The sequence below is a fragment of the Hippocampus bargibanti genome, linkage group LG08 (assembly GCF_051943395.1).
Source record: "Hippocampus bargibanti isolate YZ-2025 linkage group LG08, ASM5194339v1, whole genome shotgun sequence".
Lineage (NCBI taxonomy): Eukaryota > Metazoa > Chordata > Actinopteri > Syngnathiformes > Syngnathidae > Hippocampus > Hippocampus bargibanti.
Genome location: NC_142741.1, coordinates 19,309,703 through 19,320,061, shown reverse-complemented (window position 1 = coordinate 19,320,061; position 10,359 = coordinate 19,309,703). Strand labels below are relative to the sequence as shown.

General features: G+C 40.2%; 1 protein-coding gene across 1 annotated transcript; it reads right to left on the bottom strand.

Moving 5' to 3' along the window:
- Positions 1-201: 201 nt before the first annotated feature.
- LOC148894728 (UDP-glucuronosyltransferase-like) lies at positions 202-6,473 on the bottom strand. The gene is made up of 5 exons (XM_089002541.1): positions 5,492-6,473; positions 3,457-3,588; positions 3,201-3,288; positions 904-1,123; positions 202-499 (listed from the first exon to the last, which is right to left on the bottom strand). Exons 1-5 carry the CDS (start codon positions 6,353-6,355, stop codon positions 217-219), a joined length of 1,587 nt encoding a protein of 528 aa, XP_088858667.1. The 5' UTR covers positions 6,356-6,473; the 3' UTR covers positions 202-216.
- Positions 6,474-10,359: the final 3,886 nt, after the last annotated feature.

Here is a 10,359-nt window from a genome sequence, read left to right as displayed (position 1 = left end):
ATGTCACACTTTCTCTTGAGGAATTGATCCAATTGTTGCTTTTTTTATGATCAGTTTCTTCTACACCTGACAAAAGAAGCTGTTCAATAAAAGAAATACCGGTACATACATAAGCAGGTTGAGCTTCATCCATTAGTCAACAACTGCAACAGTGTATTCTTTACAGATCATCTTAAAATTTTAAAATGATTCCAGACTACATTAATTTAAGAATTTTTATTCGACTTTCCTCTTCAGCGTCACCTTTGTGCAAAGTTTGCGGGTGCAAAACAAGCAACATTTGATAGTCACCCAAAGTGCAGTTAAAATAATAATGAACAGGAAGCCAATGACATCCAGGCTGTGGTATTGGAACCAATTCAAATCGTGTGCTGCTACTCGTAGATGTGCCGCTCCTTTGTGTCTCATAACAAACTCGGTCCAGAAAACTGCCAGGTCCAAAGGTTGAACAGGGTGGTCACGGTGTATCGCAGACAACTTGACCATCTTCTCTTTATAACTGCATGAGAGGTGATTACACATCAGTTTATAGTCCATGAGTATTGTCATGAGGAATCGAGCGGTGTTGGACACTTGCAAAAATTAGGGATGGAAAACTGCTTTCGCCACTGGATTGCAGTAAACAATATTTGGATGCTTGTCATTACAACGAACATACAAAACTAAGTATTATTAATGCTTGATGGTATATGCATGGATATTCATATGGAATATTACATATTTATATACAGTATATGGAGTGTGTGTTTTCAATTTTGGTCAAATTGCAGATCGTACAGCTGTTTTTACAGCATGTTGACATGTCAAGTACTGTTGTGAACACATCTCCACACGTCAGAGTGTCTGGTGGACACATACAGCTGCTCAAAGTTGGCTTGGTCTTTCACATCAGAATTGCCTCACCTTTTGTTGTTAATAATGTTATCCAGACCGACCAAGAGTTTGTCTGTCGTCAGGTCGTATATGGTGAGCATCTCCGCAATGCCACGTGACACCATGCGGAGAACGTTGTCCGCTTGGTCCCCAAACAGTGGAAGCATGAGCATGGGAACGGCGTTGCAGAGGCCTTCATAGATACCGTGGCTGCCTCCATGAGTTAGGAACAGTTTTGCCTTGGGGTGAGCTGAGGAGTAAAGCAACTGGTTTAAGTTCAAGGAGAAAAAAAAAATCAATCACAATATCATTGGATATCATGTTAGATCGAATTGATCGATCTATATGTGTCATGTTGGTTTTTTGAGTTCTCCCCCTAACTTGAAAAGGGGTTTTGGCTGTGTTGACCGGGGTTACACTGGGACTTCACTCCAATGATGAGACAGATTTCTCCTTTCTTTTTCCTCTTTTATTTTGGACTTAATCGTCTCTTTTCTCATTGAAAAGACAATTGGAAGATTGCAAGCTGATTTCAAGATTGCAAGTTTGCAAGTTTGCAAGGTGAAAAACCTTTGAAGAAGGTAAAACACAGTTGAACTCTACTGTCTTGGTAAACTCCTCGAGCAGTACTTGAACCGAACCTGAGCAGTGTTGCAACTGACTATTTTAAGGAGTGGTTGCTTCTGGCGAGAGCCTTTCTGATTTCTGAATGGCTTTCAGCTGCTGGCACACCTGCCTTCATTTCAGCTCTCTCCTCTGGGGGAAAAATGGTGCCACTCATCTTTGGACTACAGCTTCGGCCATATTTGTAGTTTTTTACCAAGACACTCATCTTTGGACTACAGCTTTGGCCATATTTGTAGTTTGCCGAGACAATATGTATTTTGTCATTTTCATGCAAATATTGATTTTAAATTACCGCACTTTTTACAATGGCAAAATAGTCACAAAACATCTTGAATGGGAATGGGAATATAAGAGTGGCTGAGAAATCCATTTATGTGAAAGTAAGGGTAAGGAAAAGTGACTTGCATCAAGGAGCCATAAAAAACATGTGAAGTGAAAAAATAAAAAGCGCAAGTTGGCATTCTAAGTGGTTTGTATGATGGTCATTTCTCATCAACCTCATCGTTCAAGGCACCATTGTCGTATAATAGACTCAAAAAGAAAGAGGACTACTATTAATAGCTATTAGAACCATTTAAAATATGTGGACCGTTAAGTTCAATATACTTTCCAAACACAAGCTGAACAAAAATGGGGTGTTGCGGGTAGCTTGTCAAGATCAGATGACAAAGAAAGATGTCCAGATGATTTTGAAAGAACAAACAAGGGCAACATTAAAATGCCACTTGAAAAGAATGACTCAAACCTGAGGTCATTAAATGACCATATATTTCATTTATCCATTCATCCATTATCCGTACTGCTTATTCCTCATTAGGGTTGCAGGGGTGCTGGAGCCTATCCCAGCCGTCTTCGGGCACAAGGCGGGGGACACCCTGAATTGTTTGCCAGCCAATCGCAGGGCACACAAAGACAAACAAACATTCGTTCTGACACCTCGGGTCAATTTTTGAGTGTTCAATCAGCCTGCGATGCATATTTTTGCAATGTTAGAGGAAACCATAGGACCCGGACAAAACCCACTCGGGCCAGGGGATAACGTGCAAAACAGGGAGGCCGACCTCTGCACTGTGAAGCCGTGCCACTCGACTACTGGGCCGCCTATATTTCATTTGACTTCAGTTATATCTACTAGTTTATTTTACATTACATACGTTAAGTTCATTTAACTATGAAAGTCTGTACATTTCCCCATTGGAGGACTATTAATGTTGGCGACCAACGGGTGGCGCTGTCAGCCCCGCCTGCACCTGCACTGGTGTTGGTCGTTCCGATCAGTGACAGACTGTCACATTCTGGTTGGCGACCAACGGGTAGTGATGTCGGCCCCGCCCTCAGTTGCACAGGTGTGGGTCATCTTCATCAGTGGCAGTTAAAAGGACTTCCGGCACGACCATTCGGTGTCGGGTCATTGTATTTCATGAATGTGTTTCCTTCACCCTGTCATGTTTGTTTCATCTTAGCAGACTTTTACTGTTGGTTTTCTTTGACACTTTGTACTTTTCTGTTCAGATGACTTTTTATGTTTTAGATTTTGTTCCTGCTGACTTTATTTTAATACAATTTGTCAAATATAACCTGCTGCTTCCTCCTGCCTGCTTATTGGGGATCCACAACCATCACCACCTTGCAAACCGTGACAATTAAAGGCATTTTGATTCTGATTTTATTTTATTTCATTGCCATGAAACCACACCTACCTAAAAGATCATTCTGAGGGAGCCACTTCATTAGTTTGACATTTTTTGGTACGTTTTTTAGTTCAACTCCAGTGTATCTCCACAAAACCTGAAACACACACACACCAAAGCACATCATTGTGTCGTAGTATGTAGGGCGATAATGTAATGTGTCCCCCGCCTCGTGCCCGAAGACAGCTGAGATAGGCTCCAGCAACCCCCGCGACCCTAATTTGGAGTGTGAAAATGTAATTTATTGTGTCATTTGTGCCATTACCCTCTGTGGAATTTGACGAAAAGCATCGAGGAATTGTTGTGCTTTTTCCTGCGGCATAGTTGACACCATGGAGCCCAGCGTAAAGACGATAAAGCCATGCTTCCCCGAACCGTCTACAAACTCCTCCAAATCCTGTCAAGACCCAACAAGGCATTGTTGTTAGCCCACTGGAAATGGAAAAAAATGTTTTGCAACATGCTGCAATATTTTTGGTTCAATATAACTAATTACAAAAGAAAAAAAAAACATTTTGACACTGCAGATTCTATTCTGAGCATAGCCACTCGGAATCTCTGCTACACTGGGCATAGTCCAGATGAGTACTTTTCACACACATTGTAAGCTGTGGGGGGAAAAGTTTTTTTACAGCATTTTATCTGATAAACATTCAAGCAAGATTATAGAAGTAATCCCTTTATCCATAATAATCCTGGCTGTAGGTTTTTAAATGGTGATCTGTAATTTGATTAACTAGTCAAATACTTGGGATCAAGTGTGGTGGTTAGGCCCAGGCCCCGGTCAAAGAACTGTTTTTCTGATTTTTACAAAGGTCCATGTAACTTGATACTCATTTCATTTTGTGACGGTAGATTTAAAGTTCCCGCGACCCTAATGAGGAATAAGCGGTACGGAAAATGAGATGAGATGAGATTTAAAGTCTATATATATACAGTGAGACCTCAATTTACAAACACCTCAACTTACAAACTTTTTGTCTTACAAACGTCAAATTTATGAAAATTAAACCTTATAATAAGCACTATTTTCATAATACACACCCACCACGACTGGCGGAGTGATCTTCGGCGGAACACACGACCGAACAGCACCAGAGGTTAAGTTACCAACAGTCCTTATGGAAAGTGACTCTCCTTCCATAAGCCATCAACGACCATCAAAAAGGTAAATAAAACTTTATTTTACAGCACAGTTTATTTCTTTAATTACAGTCGTCATGTAATGCGCCTCTCCAAGCAGCAATTCCCTTTGACCTTCGACCTCCAACGCCATTCCATTAAGCCATAAATGACCATCACAAATGTAAATAAAGTGACTTTATGATACAATGCAGTGTATTTCTTTAATTACAATACAATAGCACATTTATTACACTTAGAATAAGGTATGTTGTGTGTAGTTTTAAGGCTTATTTAGTTGAAAAGTATATGTTATGGAAACCCGGGAACTGATTATTCCCATTTTAATAGTTTCCTATGGGATTTTTTTTTTAGATACACACTTTGCGCCTTACACACTCTGTCTGGGAACCAATTAAGTTCGTAAGTTGAGGTCTCACTGTATAACTGCTTATATTGACAGTTTACATTAGGTATCAAAAGTAAGGCACGGGGGCCATTTATGGCGCACTGTCCAACTTTAAATGGATGGCAAGATATACAAAATATGACTCTGGTTAATGATTAATTTGCTTTAGATGCTGAGAATTAAATGTATTGACGTGTGCAGATTGCTACAGACTTGCTAGTCGAACTACAAGAAGTTTTGCTCTGACTAATCAATCAAAGGACATGGAAAAAAAGACATGATTTAGGGTTAGCGCTTCAGCCCCATGAGGAGGAACTTGAAAATTGAGTGGTTAAAAAGCGAGTCACATTTTTAAATGAGGGTATTTACATAACATTTGCCAGCACAACTGATTCTGATGTCTCTGGGCAGAATAAATTGAGCTGGTTTAAATTCGACTGGAGCAAAAAAAAAAAAAAAAAAAATAATAATAATAATAATAATAATAATAATAATAATAATAATAATAACAATAATCTAACGCAGACTGTGACAGTACAAGACAATTTGATAGAACAAGTATTTATGTTTTAAGTTGTAAATGTATGTCAGTGCATTTGATTGTTTTTAAGCAATAGAGAGAGTCTAGTATGTCTGTACTAGCTGGCCACCACCAAAGTTCTCTGCCTGATGTTGTAAAGAGGAAGCACGTGCTGTTGTCCTATACATAAATCTTCTTGAGTGAATCCAGATGTGACACGACAATGGCTTAAGTAGTTGGAATACTTACTGCAGGCAGAGGTCGCTGCTTTTCGCAGTTGATGCCGCCAATGAAAACCATGTTAGGCATCACGGGTTTGGGCCAGTCAAAGACAAAGTTTGATCTCACCAGCCATATAGCTGCGTAGCTCAACAGATTCTTGTATGTCATGCTTTCATCCACATACTCACTGACCAGCTCATCAAATTTTGCATACATGAGATGACACAAATAGGACTCCATCAGAGCCATGATGTTGTTTTTCACCCTCTGCAGGAAGGTCATGACGTCTGTGTTCCCGGAGTAGAATTTGGGAACATAAGACAAAGGAACAGGGCACCGGTTAGCCTTCAAATCTAGCGCACAAGGAAGTCCACGTGTGAAGTAAATGGCTGGTATTCCGAGGATACGAGACAGGATGGGGCCACAAGGAAGGAAAGGGTCCGTCAGCACCACGTCGTATCCTTCAGCCTTCAGTTCACTCAGCACAGACTGCTGGTTGAGAAGACTGCGACAGCCTTTTGCCTGGAATGTCGTAAAGTTCACCAAAATCTCCACGTTGAAAAACAAATCACTGAACACTGGCGCATTGACAAAGATGCTCTCCTGGAGCTGCATAAATGAGCCGTCCAGCTGGTCTTTGTTGTAGGGCACTTTGTAGACCTGAGTCCTGTATCTCTCTGAGCTGTTCATCAGCAGGCTGCTTTCAGGCACCAAAACCACCACATCGTGTCCTCTGTGAGACAATTCCTTGACCAAGATTTTCATGCTCAGCCAGTGACTCCCATCCACTGGAATAACCAGCACTTTCCCCCCCTCGGCAGATCCCAGAAAGGAGCAACAGAGCCCAGCCAGCAGACCCAGTGCGGAAAACCGCACCCCGACACGACTCATCCTCCTCTCACTTTAGACTAGAGTAACTAAAAAAAGAAAAAAAAGCAAGACAGAGTGGAACTTTTTTCCAGTTGAAGTGTCTGTGTGTGTGTGAGAGAGAGAGTGTGTGAGTAAGCATGCGGTCCTAGGAGCTGTTTTATCAAGCATCTATGGAGTATGACGTAATCAAAGAGAAATGGCAGGGTGTAATATTACACCAGTTCATCATTTACTGTCATGCCCTTTTATAATCTGTTTTGTTATTATGTTTTTTTTAATAAACGTGTGTCTTGTCAAACTGTAATTTACAACTGGTTCTACGCTGAAACTTTGCACGTTTACATTGGAGCTTGCAGGGATGACGCAATGCATATACTCTGCCAAACATTCAAACAGGCAAATAGTTTCATTTTACTTTTGTAACATGTTTGTATCATTTCTGCATTCAGTGCGTTTTATTTGCCTGTCATTAGTCAGTAGTTGGCTAAAGATTTGCAAGTCATGGGGGCTTTGCTTTCAGCTTATACAAGCGATTTGCGCAAAGCAGTGCAAAGTTTGTTTTGAACATGCCTTTCCACTACCCCCTCCCTGAAAACAAGTGGGCTGGGTGGCCTTTTGGCCATATCGCTTACTTTTTTCACCACTCTCCATTGGCATTTCCTTATTCTCTTTATGCAGGCCATTGTTGGCAGCGGTTTATCAGATCACCTTTTGTTACAGACAATTTAAGATTTTTTTTAACTGAAAATTGCACTTCTAAGGCAACTTGAAGAATAAAACAAAGACAACAATATAATAAATGACAACGAAAATGGTTTGTATTGTCTTATTGTTTTATCATTTTATCTTAAATGTTCGGTAAAATGTTTGTTACAGCTGCAGTTGTTGTGAAAGCGCAATATCAATCAAGATGTATTGTCTTGTAATCATGATGTAACATCATTGAATAGCAGTAAATATTATTTTATGTGTTGTAAAGATTGCCTGGGATCCAACTTTCAATAAATGTGTCTAGCAATGTGTATTGGGTGTTTAACACAGGTGTAGCGCTCAAACCACAGCAAGCAGCCCAAAAGAGCGAAGATTTCTGTTGTTTAATATGTTGCAATGTGGCTGTTTGATTCAGTGCAATTTTGACCTTGACTAGCATTCCTCGTAAGGTCAAAAACATCTGATGAGTACTATGATTGGGAATTCTCTCTATTTCTGCTAGCAAGTCATGTATGATTAATCTTAGTGGACATTTTGGTACTTGGCCATACTAGTAGCACAGCTGAGGCATAAAATGCTTTATTGCTGCTACTAGTGGCACTTTGGTGCTAGCAGTTTGTTCCAGGAAGCTACTAGTGCATGACACATGCATACTCAAAGGGTCCAGTGGTGTTATTAGTGCAGTACAGTTGTTCACTTGCGTATTTACAGGTCAAAAGTGGCAGTCATGATGGGGTGGGGTGGGGGGTGTGACTAATAGAAAGTGGTTCTTCTGGTTAGCCCTAGTTGATCTACAACTTTGTTGAAGAGTGCACCATGGACCGTAAGATATCATAGTTATTGTTTAAAAGCTCAGTGTAGTACATGTTTTTTCTACATGAAATAGCACGTACTGTACATTGAAAAAAATGTGCAAAAAAGTGGGCAGGGGGGAATCATGAGTTGACAGAAAGTGTCCTAAGTGGATAATGCAGCTAAATTGGTCAAAGGGACAATGTGGAGCGAGTCAGTCATTGTATCACACCACTTTCAAATGTACATTTTAAAACACTACTAGTGATTCAGGTAAAAAGTGTCATTGGTTTGCTCTTGAGTTTTTTGCTTGTGAGAAAACAATAGGATCAGAGTATTACCTACAGCAGGGTGTCCCAACCTTTTCTGACATTTTTTGATCAACCAACCTCCCGCAATCGACCAGTCACCTCATATGCAGGCACTTACATACACATGCCATGATAAGCAACTGCCATAACGGCCCCTAAAAGGAAAGAAACCGAAAAATAAAGCACACACATGCGTTTTTGGGTTTGAGAAAAGAAAATTAGTGCCTACATTTATCAAGACCTGATAACGGAGGCGCGGTATGCACTTTTGCAGTGTGTTAACTATTACGTGGACCGTTTTCAAATGCTTCTCTTAACCCTCCAGATTGCCATTCTTTGCCAGTGCCCTTGGTGAATTGTTTTGAAACAAACTCTAATAACAATAGCGCAACGGCTCTGATCACAATTGGCTTTAATTGCTGACTGCTGACCGCTAACAACTTCCGGTGATGTAGGTCACGCGCTACCGTAACTTGTTATTTCGTTCTTTTTTGTGTGAAAGTGAGTCTGATGGGGAGCTCTAGGTGTAGTGTGCATAACACAAAATTATGTTGCATTTATAACATGCAAGCATACAGTACAGACACATTTTATTTATTTGTTGAATTTTATTTATATTACATTTTATTTAGACATTTTACGTTTTTAGAAGGATGCTGAGCCTTGAACTCCCAGGCAAGAGGCCGAGAGGAAGACCTAAGAGGAGGTTTATGGATGTTGTCAAAGAGGACATGAAGGTAGCTGGTGTGAGAGAAGAGGATGCACAAAACCGGATTAGATGGAGGACATTGATTCGCTGTGCCAACACCTTAAGCGACAACCTTAGAGGAAAAGGAGAAGATATTTATAAGTTTTACCCTCATACCCCTCACAATCGGGACCAGCTGCGAGCTACGAGTAAATCATAATAGACCTATTGAACATCCCTCATCTACAGTGTGTTAGCTTGCTTGATTGCATGCTGGCGAGACAGTAGTCATTTTTTGTGGGTCAAAGAAAACACAGCCCTTCATTTCTGCTGAGAATTTCGGGTTTTGTTTTCTTCAAATGTCAGTTTATTCCACTGCTCCCACAAATTATCCAGTTTCAATCTGTTTGCATTTAGTTACACACGCACACACAGTTGCATAAACGGAGTGCGTGTGACTGTGCCTTCTCACTTTTTAACCCCGCCCATCACGCACGCACCCTTGCACGCACACTTCCTACAAGTATTGTGAAGTCGCGTGAGAAGCCTTAAAAATAGAGGAAGCCAACTTTAGAGGAGTGGATAACATCAGACAAACATGTCATTTATGGAATTCTCAACGTGCTGCTGCCTGCTTTGGCAATTAACACGAACAAAAAATAATAATAATAATTGCATTCACTGTGACCTTCTTCATAAGTAGCCATGAAAAGTAACAATGTTTTTTTTTTTTCAGTCACGGCACTCACACATCTGCCATACGTTCCAAGGTTAGATTCCGGTTCTCGCCTTCTCACGTTGAGTTTGCATGTGCTCTCCGTGCCTGCAGAACATACAGAGTTGGTTCATTGAACAACACTTAAAACTGTGCAATTGCAAATGGTTCTTTGTGCTAAACAGTTCAAACAGCGAAAAATGTCGATAAAGTCCTGCATACAATCTGTTTTTTTGTTTCAAAAACCCCAAAACATTGCACGGAAAACACATCTGTCGACAATGGCGCCATGTCTCGTGCATACCTGACGTCTTTATTTTAGGGTTTGGCGTCCCCTGCTGTCCAAAAGACCGAAACCGCATTTATAAAATGAGTGAATGAAATTGCTGAATCCATCTCCGTATTTTCAGAGCCGCTCGTTCTCGTTGAGTCGCGGATGTGCCGGAGCCTATCCCAAGATCATGATAAATATTATCATTGAAAAATTATTATCATTGAAACAAATATTATTGAAATTATCGTCGAAACAGTTTTATGAACAATAATGGCTGTCAAAGATTTTCTGCAGTACTTTAAAAGAATGTTTGGATGTGAGTGCCTTTTTTGCTGTTTAACACAATACATATAACAAAAAATAGTTCAAAATTCAAAGATACAAACATTATACAGCAGACATCAGATACTTTTTTATCTATTCTTCTGGGCATTCTAAATTTGAAATCACCAAAATGATGTCTGTGTGCACCATGGCAAAGATTTTAAGAAATATTCTTTATTTTTATCTGTCAATGACACTACACAATGTAAG

Bases quoted from the DNA above. Each gene is read 5' to 3' on its own strand.
- LOC148894728 (XM_089002541.1), bottom strand. From the start codon at position 6,355: ATGAGTCGTGTCGGGGTGCGGTTTTCCGCACTGGGTCTGCTGGCTGGG. The intron at 3,589-5,491 runs GTAAGTATTCCA...GGGTCTTGACAG, and splicing joins AGCAGCGACCTCTGCCTGCA to GATTTGGAGGAGTTTGTAGA. The intron at 3,289-3,456 runs GTAATGGCACAA...TGTGTGTTTCAG, and splicing joins TTCGTCAAATTCCACAGAGG to GTTTTGTGGAGATACACTGG.